Source organism: Dreissena polymorpha, chromosome 9, assembly GCF_020536995.1.
Source record: "Dreissena polymorpha isolate Duluth1 chromosome 9, UMN_Dpol_1.0, whole genome shotgun sequence".
Classification (NCBI taxonomy): domain Eukaryota; kingdom Metazoa; phylum Mollusca; class Bivalvia; order Myida; family Dreissenidae; genus Dreissena; species Dreissena polymorpha.
In genome coordinates, this window is record NC_068363.1 from 100128983 (window position 1) to 100148122 (window position 19140).

Here is a 19140-nt window from a genome sequence, read left to right on the forward strand (position 1 = left end):
ATACATTTGTTAAAGGAAATTGATGAATGTATGAATTATATAATTAATAAATGAATAATTTAATAAATGAATGAGCGCATGTAGGAGGGAAGGAAGAGACAAAGAAAGGAAGAACGGAAGGAATGATTAAAGGAATGAAGGATTGAAGAAAGAAAGAAAGGGAGGTAAAAACACGAATTAAGAAAGGACGGAATGAAGGAAGGAAGAAATGAAGGAATTGAGAGAAGAAGGAAGGAAGACATAAAGGAAGAAAGGAAGGATGGAACATAAGAAAGAAACGAACGAACGGGCTAACGAAATATGGCTTAGCGTTCGTTGAGACTCGCACCACCCTACCTACCTGTGCGCCCCCAGGACAGTTATGTCTGGATCCGATCCTTGATCGTGCGCACTTTATACTGTCGCCGTAGTAAGCTCTTCAATCTTATATCGGAATTCTTGAATCTTTAACAGTAGTAAGTCAATGAAATAATTAATCAATTTAATCATTCATATGCATTATTTTTTAACACCTGCAGATGGAAACCAGTTGGATCTATTTAGAGGATGGTGAACAATTCCTTAATTTAGAGTTTACGAAATATTAAACAAATAGAATTTCCCTCCTCAAATCAATATATGTGTATGTATTGAACGAATGTGTTTTTCAGTTATAAGTATTCTAACACAATAAACCTAAACATACCAATTACAAACTGTGTAAGTCGATTCGAACAACTACTTATGACCCTAAAGCAGTATGGAATTAATATATATTTCATGATAAACTTTAACATAAGAGCCGATTAAATTAACATGATATCGAAATCGTTCCTTCTGAGAAATTTACTTATAGAATATCTGTGTTTACTCTGTGCTATTTTTCGTCTCTCTTGTGCTTTAATTCATATCATTTCACAATTGGTTTGGATACCAACTTGATAACTTTTATTAACTCGCCATTTTATATACTTTACGAGGTAATATTTATTAAAATATAACGCGCAAGTTAAATCATAACTCATCATTTCGTGTATTATCATTATAATCAATTGCACTCGATTAAATAACACACACATTTTAGCAGTATACTTAACTTTTAAGTTTAAAATCATTGACGTGATTGTTAACACACCCGATACGTATACACTGTTGAGACATTAATAGACATTAGAAGGTTTTATTTATATATATAAATGTATTGGTACTGGGTGTACAATCTGCACATGCTTGTCGACCCGATAAATATATATGCGCGCTCGTTAAATTATTCAGTACTTTCAAGTTTGATATACGTTTTATCCCACATATTGAAACGGGTGGGGATTTATATAAATGAGATTCATCCGTCTGCTCGTAACATATACGTGTCCTCTTAATATCTCATCTTCTTTATTCTTTAAGATTCTTTAAGAAACATGGAAAAAAGGTTGAGCTCAAAGTGACCACTACAGACGGAATGAAGAAATAAGCCAGTCATACAAACGGAAATTAATCTGATGACGTTTCAAAAGTTTAAGTGACGCTGATTTAAAACCATGGTGATACTTGATGGCCATTTATTCAAGGGACAATGTCGAGGCCGCTGCATACCAAACAAGTCCTTAGAATTATTTCGTTAATATCGGCCAAATGGTCCAGTCATTGAGGCAAGAATACGTCGTTCTCTCCGAGGCCAATCGCGCTTTCGCTCGTTAATATTTTGATATGGAATATATTGTGGCACAACAATTTTAAAACGATCGTTTTGTATCGCTTAAAATCTATGTTACCGGATCACATCTAGAGTTGTAATTTGGGCTATTGCTATAAGGAACACTGATTTTTATTTGTGAACTTTATTTTACGAAATATTTTGCGAAATTGTCGTTGATTTTTAGTATTTATGTTCCTTAAACTCTTGAAGAACTAGGTTTAGGCAGACTTAGAAAATATGCAGAAGGCATATAATTCATGCCCTTATTTATCTTTGGAGAGTGCACATTGGCTCTTATTTTTTATAACATGATGGAATTTAAGTATCCATTTGCGTGTCAGTTTTGTGTGTCCGCTCGATATACCCTCTTCCCTTTGGGGAATAGAATATCCATGAGCATAGGGTTTGCTTAATGTGATGATGGTATGAGTCGCGTACGTCATCACGAGGTCAGGGTCACAACTGTTCTAACAGCAACTTTTGCATATTAAGAATGTTTTTATTATAGTAATAGGAACATTTTTAGTTTAAATACCGATAATAATTAAAAACGAAATGTAAATAATTAAAACATCTGGAAGTTAATTTTTTAATAATAATTCAGATAGTGTATACTCTGGTGGACTTTGCCATTTTGTGTATGTTTGGACATTAACAAATTGCAAATCATGTCCGATTTAAGATTTATTGTTTATTTTATATATTTTATAATTATGTGTAGTATCTAGTCGTTTAGTACATGTTTGGACTGTTTGGAAAATACCATAAGCCAGTGTTTGTCTTATTTTTATTCCGACGTTTGGTATATTGTATTAATCACACGTAAATAATGTTGGTGGGCTTTTTTTTCTTAATGGGCTAAATGCAACAGCGCCTTTTAGATTCGATGTTTTGTTCAACCGAAAGCGCGTGTAATTATAACTAAACGGAAAAAGAGAGATAGAGCAAGCGTTGAAGTTAGGTAAAGCATGGGTTAAACTGAATTTTCAACATTCCTGGGATGAGTTTCGGAATTGTTAGCCATATTTAAAAAGACGAAGCCTTGAGACTTTAGAAAAATCAGTAAAATATATTTGTAAAAGATAGTACGACTAGACAATTAATTTTTTTTCCGAAGTTTACTGCTATCATAGCTCAAAACAGCAAGTTTTACCTTCTAAATGAAAATAAATCACTTATTCAAACGACAATTTATAGTGTTAGGACCCAGTCCGCGCGTTTACACAAATGACCAAATAAACGGGTTTTCATTAAAACCAAACCATGACTTTTCAACGTATTGTTTATTCTCCAGCAAGAAATGTTATAAACGAAATATAAATGTCTTAATATACATTTATATATGTGTATTCACTATTTTTACACTATGTTTCAGGTGTTTTATTTTATTAACACAGTTTGTTAATTATTTCTTCTTACTCAAATGTCTAAATAAAAGTTGTATGGAAGATGTTACTCAAAGGAGGATTTTTTTATGAGAAAATCTCAGCTATTTATATGCTACTGTCGATGCCACACTGCGCCCTGTGCCTAGCGCATGGAATATTGCGCCCGACACAAGACACAGTGCGCCTGTCACAACAAATTCGCCGGGCGCATATATCACTGTACCCTTAACAGGTGCTCAGAAGAGATGCCAAAAAAATACAAGTTCTAGGGAAGATAAACTAATACAATACAATATAAACTAACAAAAATAACATTAGACAATATAAACATCTCAAAAGAGCGTTTTCTCCCATTTTCATTTGAATACATTTTATTTAAAATACTTGAAAATCAATGAACAACGTTACGTAGGTTGTAAATTTAGCTGACCGCAACCTGGCAACGATCATCGGGTACAGTAAAAATCAAGATGGCTGAAATATTACCCATAACAGCATGTGTTAAGCATTTAATGGAAAAATCTGTGGATTACGCCAGTTTTAAGTGGTAACATTTACCAAAAATATTTAAAGTAGCACTTTTATTTGATAGATCCTATTTTAATTGGCTGACGGAGAAAGTTATGCCATAAGAAAAACAAGTCAAGTAATATTTAGTCAAGTAATAATTATTTATAAAGTCGGGTATTTCAAACATGATAACACAAGCTCTGAAGAGGTGTTAAGGCCGACTTACACATTACATTGCATGATAGCAACATGATATATAGCACATACAAAGAAACATAATTATAACAATCATGTAGATGAGAACAATAGAGAATATGAGTATAAATAAAGTATTGCTTTAAAAAACTTGATAATACTTACTTAATATTACTTCAGACTAGCGTTTACACGTACTTAAAATATCACACAAATTTAGTACTACAGAGCTTAGTAATTAATAAATAAATATTGTACAAAGCATACAAACATAAAAGGACAAACATTTAGTATTTAACTGGTCAGCAATAATTATGTTGTGGCCAGGCTAGACTGGACAACATTTTAGGAGTAGAACATTGAATAATGCCACTAGAAATTAAGGTAGGAACCAGACAATTCATAATAATAGCTAACATCATTACAAATTACTTAATAATAGCTAACATCATTACAATTTACTGATTGACACTGGGATCCAACGATATCAGCATTGTAAAATGTATGTATTTCATCATTAATATTCATGAAATACATATCAGGTACTTTAACCAAACAAATCCGCCATCATTTCGTTCGGTAGGCCAGTCATGCGTTCATGTATAGATTCCATTCGGGATCCTGCTTCAAATCTACAATTATCAGGTAGATAATTTTTATGTCTTTTGTCTAAACAAAAATAAAATTCGGGAAAACCACGAGTAAGAACTCCAACAACTTCTACGATCCCTGCCGATGGATTGACGCAGGCCAGAATGGGTGAACCTGAAGCACCGTGTTCCATAAAGCAATGCATCAGTATTAAATGTTGGGACTCGTAGCCCTGATAACCGTTATCCACCATCGAGCGATCATATGTCTGCAGCAAGCCTTCACGGAATATGTCAATGTTTTGGCGGAAAACTGTGTGTGCAATATCAATTGCACGTGAATTTATGTCTATGATTTGGCAACTGTTCTCAAAATGCTTATTCGGATTTCCTGGGTGACCATACCCAATCAACGAGACAGTGTCGACACGATTGAATGGTTCTTTTCTAAGTGTTAGCTTTTTTGGCAACATCCCATCGGTGTGAGCTATTTCTAGGATAGCAAAATCTAGATCTTTATCGAAATAAAAACTCTCTGCGTTGAAGTTGTAGTGCATGGCCGATGGATCCAGCGGATTATCAGTGAACACAATAGACGCTTCTTTTAATTTTGAAAAGATTTGTGCTCCACATTTCCTTGGGTCTGTAAAAGGCACACACAATTATACTCTGTTTATTAAAAATTATCTTGCATGTGAAATTGTAAATCAGAAAACTTAACTACTGGTGTATACTGTAAAAAGACACAGTTTTAGCATACAGCAGTACTATATATACAATTTCAATCAAATATATGTTTAATGAAATTATATTAAATAAAAATTAATAAAATAACTTCATTTGTAAGCATGCGTTGCAAAAAAGTGTTTAGTAAAGATATGCCACAAATTAATCCAAAGAAAGCTTATACGTTATAACCGTCATGTATTTCCACTACACACAGATCAATCGTGAAACGACTAATGGCGCATTTACCTATAATTTCCATAACAACATGCCGAGCGGTTACTATGTATTGTTTTCCTACTCTAAATCCGGTACCAACCACCTCGTTAGATCTTATAATTGCGCCGACTGACAACATCACATCGCAATAGATATCCATCATACTCTGAGATAATGTATTGTCTTTCTCCTTCTGAAATACACAAAAGACGTATTACCTTGGCAAAACATGTCTTTCTCGAATTTAGCCATATCCAGACTTAATCGCGTGTAAGCATTCGACTTTCGTCTAGTTTATCATTTCTTTCAGTGGCGTTTTTTAAACGCAGTTCTCTATTTTATTTATACACATGCGTTAAATGGTATTTCTAATGTGCTAGAGTTAAATATACACACATGGTTCGACATGGTACAGGAAAATGAAATTCGCTTTACTCTTCGTACTGGAAATCGTTACAAAGAGTTAACATCAGTCATTATCAATATTGTTATATGTAGACGAGTATAAATATAATTAATAATTCAACTTTTGCAAAGCATAAAAAATTAATATTCCTGGCAATACAATATCCCAGTATATACATAACACACATAATAGTTAGACTAGATGGGAATAGTTTAATAACAAAAGTTTGCATTTTGGTAATTTTTGAATCAGCATGGATTTGTTTGACTGAAAAATAACCCAAAAGTGTTCAAACTGAAAGAATACATATATATCTTTTACCTTCAAAATGCCACGGTCGACGGATGGTCCTGAGATACAATGGTCACTCTCTGAAGAATAAGAAGAAGATGCTTCATTGATTCACACCTTTCTACACAAAAGATTTCAAATATTCATTCATATGAGTAATTGTGTTAATAGAATATAGAACGTAGTTGAATACATTACATACTGGGTAATTGCCTTGGAGTTAGTAAAAAAAGACAATAATTATTTGTCTTAACTAATAATAGCCGTGCGATTGAAATACTAAAAAAACAAAAACTTGATTAAGCCATTTGCACAGAAAACGATTTGGATTTGTTTGAAAGACTCATACCAACAGGACATGAAAGGTTGCTAAGAATATTGTGGCCACCGTTCAAAGTAGACGTTTCAGACATAGCGTTAAAGCCATCATTTTTGGACGTTGGTCCCAGATCTGATTCGCTGCTATGAGTGCTTTCTGAAGAACTATGTTGGTCCTTTGACGAGCTTCTAGCAGCTGGTAAAACAAGGCAATGTATAAAAATTAATCAGAATTGTATATAACGTAAGTGATCATCATTTAGCCAAATACAAACACGTTTGCTTCGAATATTGCCCGAAACTCTCTTCGAACTTCTAAATTATCCAACGTTATATGTTATAATTAAGTTACTCCCCTGTAGAAAAAAAAGACAATATAAGCTTGTTTATAAAATATTAATGTCGTTCAGTGAATATGAGCATTTAGCACATGTCATACCCTGTTTCCCATGTAATATAACCATTACGAATATTTTTATCTAACACATGTGTAATATACTTTTAAAGCGTTTTCATTGGCTTAGTTTTTGTTTATTGACCAATTGCATTTTGTTATTTTGCTGGAATGACGTTGCAACGTCAAATGATGTCAAGAAATGTAAACAACATTTGGGATTTATCATTATGTTTGCGAGAGAGAGAGAGAGAGAGAGAGAGAGAGGAGAGAGAGAGAGAGAGAGAAGGGAGAGAGAGAGGGAGAGAAGAGATATAGAGAGAGAGAGAGAGAGAGAGATGAGAGATCTCGCTCTCTCTCCTCTCTCTCTCTCTCTCTCTCGCTCTCTCTCTCTCTCTCTAGAGCGAGAGAGAGAGAGATCGTTGCGTTATTTGCCTTTACTAGTTTAAATTCGTCCATGTTTTTCCTTGAAATGCCAATACCTTTTTTTATTTCAGTGATTAAACTCTGACTAAAGATCGAAGGGGTTTTGTTCTCTAAGTACATTTACAGTATGCCGCTCTTAACAAGGAAATGCCTATTATTTTGGTTACAATCCATGCTTATAAGGCAAAGTTAAGTTTCATAAGGTAAAGTCACTTAAACTAACAAATGCATCTCAAGAGACATGATAAGGAAAGACAAACAATACTCGTGCTTTATTAAATTCAAATGACCAACTGAATAAACAACACAGGATAATGCATGCAAATCAACGGAAAACAAAATAATGACTTTTTATGTTTTGTACATTAATAATAATACATATAACTTACCATGGTTACGTTTCCACCATACAAGACTGATAATTACTACTCCAGCAAACACAAGTGCGCCCAAACCTAATCCTATGCCGAGATATAGCGTATTATGGGATTCTTGCGTGTTTGGTGAAGCTGTGAATAAAAAAATACAATTCAGTATTGACATTTTTGGGAAAAAGTTAAACCCTCATTTTAAAGAACATGAATGCATTTACATACTTTGAATAGTAAGTGTATTTGAATATACGCTTAAGAGTTAGCTTACAGGCGGACATTGGTTGAATAAAACTTGAACGTGTTTATATAGAGACAATAAAAATAAAAATTGGAAAGTTGGAGTTAAATGTATACTCACTTGTACTTTCTGTTGTAAACAACGTCGAAAGAAGAATACACTCTGTATCTCTTTTTGGTTGACATGCACGCCCGACGTACATCAGAGCGTCACATTTCGTACAAGGCTGGCATTTTTCGCTTGCAGACGATTTATTTGAAAACGTCTGACCGGGCTCACACGGTTCGCAGATGGTGTCAGCGTTGCCCGTGGCTGAAAAATACTTTACCTTACATCACGCATGCTTAATGCTCCGTCATAAAGCACTGACTTTAATGAAAAAACTAACGACAAAAACAAGCAGCAAACAAACGAGGAAGGAAACAAACCCCGTGATAACTAGCTCCCTTTAATTAACAAACGAGTTTCTTGATGCTGCATCTAAATACGTCTAAGTGCTATTTGAAAACACTGTGCTATAAATGATTTTTAATTGGAATAACAATATAATGTACAGCAAATAGCATTTACCTAATGCTTTTACACCGTGCCCTTCTTCACACAACTTTGATCTTCGACACATGCCGTGGAATACACCCTCCCGCCAAAATCCTGGCTTGCACTCACATTTTATGTCTGTCGTACTCGTGCAGTTGGCAGTGATAATTTCCGGTTGATCGGCAGGTGATTCATAATTCGTATTCGGACATACGGAAGAACAAGGCTGACACTTATCGGCCTTACCATATATTGCTTTGTAATGTCCATTCGGACACGGGCTGCAAACCGCTGTTTCATAGTCCTGCGAACAGTCTTTTACGAAGAACATTCCTGGTGGGCATAGGTAGCAGGTCAATCCACTGTCTGCTGTATATGTGATCGCCCAGAGGCAATTGGCGCACTTCATAAACGCACTCAGTGCCAAAATTACGAATACTTTTATTTTCATTATTTTTCAGTTGATTTTGATGTAAGAAAGTAATATATATATTTATAAGGTCCAGAAGAGGCAAAATTAAAATGTCACTAACTAGTCTTGCCTCACTGATGGTAGCATCTAAGGTCTGAAACATAATATCATTTTAACTGACAGGCTCCCCAGTCCAATACATTTAATGAACCCTATAGTTGCCTAATATATAGATGATAAAAAATTGTTCCAACAGTGTAAACAATAAGTATCTTGTACCCTAGCGTTTTCGACTTCACGTCTTCTTCAGGGTTGTATAGAGATATTAGTTATTGTTTAGACTGTTTGATCAATTTTTTTCTCATATATATATATATATATATATATATATATATATATATATATATATATATATATATATATATATTTCTAATAGTTCTTGTATCCTCATAGGATCCAGTGTTTTTTAAATGATATATACAATTAAAATACAATTATTCAACAAGTAGACACCTGTTAATCAATGACTTAGTTGATCAATTTATGGTTTATATAAATATCGGCAATCAAAAGAACATGATTGCATAATTCTATTTTAGCCACTATTAATATAAACCATAGATTAATCGACTCAAAGTCATCTATCAACAGGTGTCTACTTGTCACCCGACGCACGTACAACATCAATTACACATATTTAAACGTTCATGTGTATCATTTGCAACTAAAATATATCTGAAATAAAAGAATCTAACAACATTCTGTCACCGCAAATACATTTTTATAATGTATTGTTTACTTGTAAATTTATATTAAATATTTAATTGATTTCAATTCTTTGTGAATTTAACGGCTTTTAAAAGTAGCCATAGTTATTGTATAACTAGACATGTAGCAAATACACAAAGTTATTTAAGTAGATAACTATTAGAACTAGTACAACTCACCAATTTTCATTTTAACTAACACTCACAAATTACCCGTTTATTATCATGGTAACCAGTGTTGAGTTTATTTTAAAGTTTTCCAATAAGTTAACCAATCAAATATCTCTATTCGACATATGGTGCCAAAAAGACTTATATGTACATCGTTATGTGATCAGCTATCTGACGCGAACATAAGTAAATATTTATTTAAACTATATTTGGTTCTTTGCAGGCAACTATTTTTTTTTAAATTTTATATCTACGAGGGCTTTTCAAAAGTAACGGTTTCATATGTTGTATTTCATTTTTCTTATGTATGTGTGATTAGTATTTGATACACGTATTTATTGTATTGCTATTTAAATATTATAATGTTTTTTCCTTAGCTCACCCTATGTGTTGGTAAAACATTTATTGTATTGGTAATCCTTGTAATCCATAATATTGACGATCATGTGATCAGCTATTTGACGAGAACATTAAAAAATATATTTAAACTATATTTGGTTATTTTCATTTTTTAACTACCATGGTTATCACGTTTTGGGGATTGGTACCAATTTATTTACATACACTCAATACGGTGACAATGACAACCATTTAAAGTTAATATGTGATGCTAAAAGAAGTTAAACATGTTTTTGCGTATATTCGTTATCATTTTTTTAACATACTAAATCAGTATTGGCGTTGCTTGTTATTAAATCAAATTATATGCGATCACGCTATATACTCATGACCATGAACATTCGATATTCTTATATTAAAGCAAACGTAAGCTTGGGAAACCAAACAATAGTTTTGTACTTGAAAACCAAACAAATTTTTATCAGTTAACAAATATAATATATACAGGTAGCGTTCAAAAATATAGATTTTTTATAACTGTTAGTATGTCTTTTGTAAACTTTTGTTTGCTATACCGCAAGCCATTTTGAAACATTTGGCTTTTGTGTCAGCGAATTTACACCAGTTTAACATTTCGTTAGTAAATTTAATTATGTTTGCTATGTCATCACTCGCAATGTTTCGATATTGTGTAAGCTCCTTTTCAACTGTTCGTTGTTTCGTAAGCAAGCGGTTTCGAAATATTGTTTTAAAGATTCACGCGATTGGTAATACGCAGTTTTAATAAATTGGTCCCTTATCAGAAAGTTTTTGAAAACATAATTAGCGTCAATCATAACACTTGTATGTAAAGTTTTTACAAAATGAAATAAAATGTTATGATTTGCGAGGATTTTGTCCCATGTGTACTTCATAAATCTATAGCAAGCAAGAGTCCATTATTTTAAATTGTTTAAACTTCTGATTATAATTAAAAATATGACAATACATGTTAAACAATGTTCGCTAATTATCTGGTCTCTGTATCGGAAATAATCCGTTGCTTGCAATTAAGAATATTACTCATACATTGACATTTAAAATGTTTTGTCAATCTATTTTAGCAAACGTTTATCTACATTGCAATAAATATCACATGTTGGGCAATGACAAACTAGAAGCGACTTTAACAAACAATAAACCATTATAAAGTTTTATCAACAAATCAAGAAAATGGTACGCCAATGATATCTATTTAACAAAACAATTAAACAAACACTAGATTAATATTGACTAGTCGATGATAATGCTTAAACATGCAAAACATATGACATAACTTACATAAGTCTTTGTTGGTGTTCGCGATTCCTTGATTGAATTACACGGGTCTATATTTGATACCACTTCACGTTCCATCGCCATAATTTACACTAAGTATCAGTTACGCTTTACATACTCGCATAGCACCATTTCGTAAAGTTGTTCATCAAGATTCACATATCCTTGTTAAACAGCCTTTTAATAAAAATATCAAATCCAATATAACTTACTCCGTCAATAAAGTTAAAGTAATACGTTTCAAATTTGTCGACACAACTGCGGTTTATCTAACCAATACACTTAATATCGTTTAACACCCACCCTATATCTTTTGTCTGACACCGCGCCTAACATAAGTTTCACTCGTGCAGTCGTTGTATATCCGATTGTAAATTTCGCTATCTACTAAACCCTAGCAGATATAGCTTACATTTACCCAGATTGATTTCTTTGTGATATTTATTTCATGAGAAGTACTGTTTATCTTATGTTCACATTATAACATTATAAAAACAATATGTATACTGTGGTTATTTAAAACAGCTAGACATGACAAAAAACGAGTATGTACCGAATTAAACAGCAGTTTGTCTACTGTAACCTTAATAAAATTAATATTTTAAATAAAGCGGCAATGTTTGCAACAACGGTTTTTATTTGTACGCTTTGAATATTTTCTACAAAGCTCCTATCGTTGTATTTCTTAATGACTTACGATGTTAATGTTAATGGCTTTGTGTATTGCATTTGATAAAACAATTTACAAACATATTCAAAATAATAAAAAAATAGTGAATGAAGTTGTGACGTTATAATACGCATGCACATAAATCTGAAACGTTAACAATATTTAAAAGGTAGTTCAAGGAACACATACAAAATATGACAAATGTGGCACTTGATATTGGAGTTGATGTGAAAGGGATATTCTAAGTGTCTATTAAAAAGCATATTTGGCACGAAACCACTTTATCTTTACATGTCACGTACACTTTTTTTGAAATACCAAGTTCGTATGTTCTGCACAACCCATTCAGAACAAAAGCACAACGAATGTTTTACAAATCTTGGCAAACGGTTCAAATACTTTTTGCGAGATGAATCATTGGGGTTAACGAAGTAAAAGATCAAATGTTGAATACCGGTTTTAAACTGTGAATCTTTTGCCTATATCCTACGTTTGGATTCAATGTATTAAATCGAACACAATCTAACTTCTGCCTATGTCACGTATGAACAAATTAACACACACATTGGAGTGTCCCAACATTATATATGTCTCGTTTACACGAATTAGTGTTCTGGTGTAGGACAGAAATCGTTTGTGAAGTCCTCTGTCGTTTTTTTTCTGACTCTACTTCATCTGCTATTTTATTACAATTGTTAGTTCATCAACATTTCCTCTGTTTCGAAAAAATCTAATTGGATCGCATATACTTGCTTTAAAGGGGCATTTTCATGTTTTGGTAAATTGACAAAATTAAAAAAGGTGTTTCAGATTCGCAAGTTTTCGTTTTAGTTATGATATTTGAGAGGAAACAGTAATACTGAACATGTAACATGCTCTTAAATAGCCATTTAATGCATCTTTTGACGATATAAAAACCTGCAAATTATAAAGCGTTGCAACGCGAAATGATTGAATAATTTGGAGAGAACTGTTTGTTGTTATCGTTATATTTTGTAAAACTACAAGGATTGTTTATATAAAGTATAAAATAAGTCCGTCATTGTATGAACACGAATGACCGAGTGGTCAAAGTGGTAGACTTTTACTCCGGGACTCCAGGGTTCAGTGGTTCGAACCCTGTTGATGTTGCTTTTTTATTTTGTTCTTGATTTTTTATTGGAGCTTTTAGATCCGATGTTTACATGTATCATTATAAAGCATTTAATGACAGACTTCAATAAATTCTGAGAAAAGGCCCCTTTAAATCATGGCATTGATGGATGACTATACACGCCACAAGAACATGACAAGTTCGTGTTTCTATGGCTTTTTTGTTACATAATGTAGATTTAAATTTCTTAATGCGTTTAACACATTCAAGGAAACTTTTTGTCGAGAGCGAACCATTCACTTGTAATTTGACATTGAGCTCTACTCGGTATTTCAGAACACTTGCTTTTGTGGTCATCATAACTTGTCTGACATTTTAAATGTAGGTCAGATAACTTTAAATAACGCTATCTAGCCTGTGTGAAAAAGTGTGATACTCGAAGTGTTTAAATTGTTAGGTATGATACGCATTAGGGTGCAAAATGATTTGGGTTAGATCCCTGTATACTAGAATGATTGGCATTGGGAAAAGAGCAACAATATACAAGTGTTGTACAATTTACAGCTTGTAAAATGCATAAAATTGCGTGCGTGCGTTCTAATATACAAAATAAATAATTATTCCTCTTGACATTGAACTTATTAAACAGGTAAGATTGACCATGGTAAATAAGTTTGAACTTTTTGACCAATGTTCTGTAAAGACTATGATCACACATCTTGAAGTCAGTTGTGCTGAATATGTTTACAATCAATCAAAATAAAAGTACATGCTGTACATTATTGTATTCAATACACACGTCAATTCATATATAACACATATATTAAGAAAGAACGTACTAGTAATGACTCCTGCGGTGACGAAGCAAGAAAAACGCTCTTTTCAGAAAGCCGCTGTGTGAACTGATATATATTAAATAATTATACAAATAAATATACTAGATCTGAAACTTACACTGACAAAACTGTTCCGCTGTTTATATTTTTGTTTTAATACAGTTCCTATGAAACCACATTTAACTATCGCGAGCGTCTAAACCCACGTAACTAGTGTTTTACTAAAACAAATCAATTAGTTTGATTTTTAATGTCCGATTGTCATTATATAAAACATTTACAATAAATGTCGTACTCTTAGCACACTCCTAGCACGATACAAATTCAACTCACCAATGTAATTTAAAACGTGATTGATTTAAATAATGGCAAGATGGTCTTGTCAAACGGCGTAATATGACACACCTCTTAATACTACGATAATCGCTGTGATCTATCACCACCAGAGCAGAGCTACCCTTATCAAATGCAAACAATCTCGCAAGAAGAAATGCCTTCAAATATTTACGATCCGCTGTTTATTTTACGTGCACTATACACAAACCACACAATATAATGTCACATGAAGTCTAAATGAACTGAAGATACAGAAACATGCAAGTCCCTAAAATATTACTGTTTACATGAAATGTTATTATACCGTATGTCACAGCCTTGATGACAGCTTCTAAGCTCACAAGTACAATGAACAGGGTGAGCTTTTGGAACCGCCCGTATTCTTCGTGCGTCGTCAGACGTCAGTCGTCTGTTTTAAAGTTTTAAATAGTCAAACCACATCTCCCCATAAACCTCTGGGTAGATTTTAACGAAACTAAAGTTGTATGACCCTTAGAAATCCAATTTTCAATTGTTTTTTAAATGATATCAGTCCGCTGCACATGTAGGTTAAAAGAACTGTAGTTAGATTTTAAAAATAAAAATCTTTATTTTTCTATGTAGAGGCAAAGTTCCTTTTAATATTTTCGTGCGTAACATCGCATACATATCCTCTCCATATTTATTTTTTCAAATCATGCGCATTTGGTCAAAACTAGACGTGCCATATTTTAAAGAAAATTGTACGCCCATGATATATATTTAAGCTTTTCTCATTGTTCACACACATATTTATACTAAATAACAAAATTAAACAAATATTGACCATACGATGTAAATCGTTTTAAAAATACAGAATTTACGTTAAGTTGTAAAGTTTAGTTGGTGTTCGTTTTTCCCTGATTGAATCACACAGGACTTTAATGGATACATGCTCACGTTCAATGGCTTTGATAAAATAATTTACATTTTTTTTTACTCAGTATCAGTTCTGTGTAACACAATCACATAGAACTATTCCGTAAATTGTACAATAAACATAACGATTGATATAAGTATCCTTGTATAACAGCCTTTAAATAAAATAAAATCCAATAACTTACCCGTACTCCGACTATTAACTTAAATTTATTACTTTCAAATCTGTCAACACAACTAGGTAAATTGCTTTCCAATACGCTTCAATAATGGGGCATTCGATTTATCGTATTTATACATCTGTAACATCAATAAACACCCATCTTAGATCTTTGTTATCTGACACCGCGCCTAATATGTGATGCTCTTGCAATCGTTTTGTATAGGGTTATAGAGTTCCGTAACTTTCGTGACCTTTGACCTAGTGACCCCAAAATGGGTCTAGCATGTAGAACACATCAAGGTGCAGCTACATACGAAGTTTAAAAGCTGTAGGTTGAAGCAATTTGATTTCAATGTTCAAAACCTTAACACAATCTTAAGGTTTTAGCGCGACGCGGACTGCGGACGGCGGACGTCGGACGGCGGATGACAAGCTGGCTATGACAATACCTCAAAAAACATTTTTTTTCCAGAACAAACCTGCCATTGTTATTTGATATTTAGTACCACTCAGTAGTGCAAACCATTTGATTGTTTATTGCTATTCATGAATGGTCAGACATTGTGTGCGCATGACAGATGACGGTAAATAAATTGTGATACTCTACGTGTATTATCTGTGATGAATAATACGAAATAGTGTGCAAAATGGTCTGTGATATACCGGTACCCTTGTATCAATGTGTTCCAGTCATGTGAAAAAGTGAAACTGTTCACGCGTATCGTACAATTTACGGCTTACATATTGAATTTCTCCCAATAAATAAATTACATGTCAGTAAGAATGTCGGTAAGAGTTCTTGTATCCAACTAATATGTATCTTTGCTCTTTACATTCGTTTTATAAATTTTAAACAGTAATGATTTACAATGGTCAATAATGTTCAACTTGAGATTTAAACCATGTTTTGTATGATTTCAAGAAAAATATGTTAGCAATTTTTTTAGGTTACATGTCCTGTATATTAAGAAGTATTCTCAATAAAGACACAGACAGTACATACTTATATTCATGACACCCATACATTTATAGATAACACATATGCCAAGTAGTAACGTGCCACTTTCGACCTCTTTCGTGATGAAGTAAGCAAAACATACTTTTCCAAAAGCCGTTTTGTTAGCTGATATATACTAATTATTATAACTACCGATAATGTAATATACTTAATTTGAAACTTCCGCTAACACGACATAATTATATATTTCACTTGATATAGTTTGGATTGAGCACTGTGCTTAGGAAATCACAGTGAATAATCAAAGTGGCAGTTTGCTAGCAAGTGTTTAAATCCACTTCACCATTGTAATCCTTATAAGATTTAATTCACTTAACTTTAAATGCCCGATTGTCCTAATACCAACATATTTCAATTACATTTCGTACTTTTATTTACTCTTGAAACACTCGTAACGCGAATTGAATATATTAAGTAAACATGTAATATGCAAACGCAAGTTGATTTATCATTAAACGCCGTCTTGTTTAATTGCGAAATATGACACTATTAACTAAACCGATAACCGCGTAGGCCTTCACTACGGAAACGTACATGGTACACCACAATAATGTGGTCATGCCGGAATAATTTATGTCGACTTACTGTGAAATAACATGGTACGTCGACATAGTTTTGTAGCTTTTCCCACCTTAATTCTACTCGTAATAAAGACATTAAGTTGAAGTATCTACGTAAATGTTTCCGGCTTTTCCCGAAAATATATTTGGTCGACATGATCTAAGTCGGCAAATCTACATAATTTTTGGCGTCATGCTCTTGTGAAAATGACTTGCCATCATAGTTTTAGTCGACACGATGAGTTATTTTTTTACGCCATGACACCTTTTTCATATCATGTCGTCGTAGAATTTTGACATCATCACTTTATTGCAACATTGGTTCCGGCGTCGAACAGATTTTTAGTTTCTGGTATATTCTTTCGAAACACGCAAAACCTCAGACAGTCCATTTTTACAGCAGGAATGCTTGGTATAAAGGTAAAAATAACATACACTGTTTGCAAACAATAAATATTAATGTGTTCGTTGGGTTTTATGAGCATTTATAGAGCTTAAATCTCAATTGATTCATTTAGGTATTTCTCTTCTACTAATACATGCAAAACGTGTGTTTAACGACTCACAACCTTTTTATATTGCAGATTTGTGTGTCAGTGGCACTGATTTATGTTGACTCATCGTTAGCTGTACTTTCAAACCAAGAAAGGGATGTTTTGATTTCGCGTTATCAAATACAGGGCTATACGCGTCCGGATATATGTGGATTTTTGCTTTTCCTTCACAACACTGCTCTCAGTTAGGGTCAACTGAAACGGCTACTGCGTAGGTTAGGGCTCAAAAGACGCAACGCGTCGTCTCCTCTTCCAGACGTTATACGAGCGATTCGTGCAGTATATAAAAGAGGGATGGCTGAATGTGGTTATAAAACTATATGGAAACTGGTAAACACAACAACAAATGTCAAAGTAACCCAAGAAACAACAAGATGTGTATTGAAGGTAATTGATCCTGAGGGTGTTGCTTTCAGATCTGCACATCGCCTGCGACGCAGAGTCTATACCAATAAAGGTCCTAATTTTACTATACACATTAATGGGTATGATAAGCTAAAGCCTTTTGGAATTGCTATACACGGGGTGGTTGATGGATTTTCTAGATGCATATAATTGCTGGAGGCATGTTATTCGAATAACGACCCTCGACCCGCGGGCTTCTTTGTTAACGTTTTGAAACGGATTGGTCGCGTTACAAGTCTGGTTCATAGCAATGCATGGACAGAAAACGTTTGGGTACGGGCTATGCCGATAGCGTTTAGGTTTAATGACAGAGATAACATTTCTGGAATGAACAGTTACATGAATGGAAATCCACTGGCAATCAAGGAATTGAACATTTTTGGGTGAATTTAAGAGTCAGTTTTACTGGAAGAACTATTTTAAGGATATGGTAGACAGCGGCTTGCTTCGGATTGATGATCCTGTGCATTTAGAATGCTTGAGATTCTGTTTCATACCAATAACACAACGTGATCTGAACTCTTCACCCATCTATGGAATTCTTATCGGATTCGGCAGCAAAGACATGTAGAAGCACCAAATGGGATACCAATGGTAATGTACAACCAGCCTGAGGCGTATGTAACCCGAAATTTTTCATTTCGGCTTCCTTGCGAATTGGAAACCATTGATCGTATTCAAGAGAGATACTTTGTAAAGAAACCGCAGTTTGGGTGTAAAGATGACTTCATACCCGTCCTAGAACATGTGTGTGAAATGCAGCGGGAGCAACTGCCGATTCCTGAATCGATTGAAAGTGCGACTTCTTTGTTCTTGGCCTTGACTGAAATATTGAATGGTTACTAATTACATATGGAAAAAAATGCTTAAAAAAGTAGTTATATTTTGCAAGTTTAATCGTTAAGTTAGTTTAGTTCAAGTAAGTTTCGTTTCGAGTTTTATTTATTATGTGTCGATAAGCAACACAAAATTGATATTCTTGTTATTTGAATTGATCATGACGTAGAAAACTTTTTTTTCTTTGTTAAATACATTCACTCATATTGTTGTACACATTTACAGACATTGCAAACTTGGTAAAACAGATTAATCATGTCCTTCATTTCATTGTTAGATTGCAAAAGAATGAATAAAACGTCGCTAACTGTTTGAAAACATGGCGGTCATTTAGTTATGAAATCCTCGTAAATTGTGGAATGTTCCTTTCAAAATATGGTTCTTTCAAAAGATTTATTAACATTTCTTTTCAAACTTCAATATATTAAACGAAACGACTGTTGTAAATCTTATATTTATTATTTCCACTGGCGCAAAG

At 33.4% G+C, this 19140-nt stretch overlaps 1 protein-coding gene across 1 annotated transcript; it reads right to left on the bottom strand.

The window, feature by feature from the left end:
* Window positions 1-2962: 2962 nt before the first annotated feature.
* LOC127845055 (uncharacterized) lies at window positions 2963-11609 on the bottom strand. The gene is made up of 8 exons (XM_052375692.1): window positions 11297-11609; window positions 8321-8853; window positions 7871-8062; window positions 7528-7647; window positions 6350-6514; window positions 6031-6080; window positions 5334-5496; window positions 2963-5001 (listed from the first exon to the last, which is right to left on the bottom strand). Exons 2-8 carry the CDS (start codon window positions 8736-8738, stop codon window positions 4316-4318), a joined length of 1794 nt encoding a protein of 597 aa, XP_052231652.1. The 5' UTR covers window positions 8739-8853; window positions 11297-11609; the 3' UTR covers window positions 2963-4315.
* Between the last annotated feature and the right edge of the window lie 7531 nt (window positions 11610-19140).

Excerpts from the sequence above, each read along its gene's own strand:
- LOC127845055 (XM_052375692.1), bottom strand. The coding sequence starts at position 8,738 with ATGAAAATAAAAGTATTCGTAATTTTGGCACTGAGTGCGTTTATGAAG. Across the intron at positions 6,081-6,349 it reads CAACCTTTCATGTCCTGTTG|AGAGTGACCATTGTATCTCA; the intron begins GTATGAGTCTTT and ends CTTATTCTTCAG. Across the intron at positions 5,497-6,030 it reads TCGACCGTGGCATTTTGAAG|AAGGAGAAAGACAATACATT; the intron begins GTAAAAGATATA and ends TGTGTATTTCAG.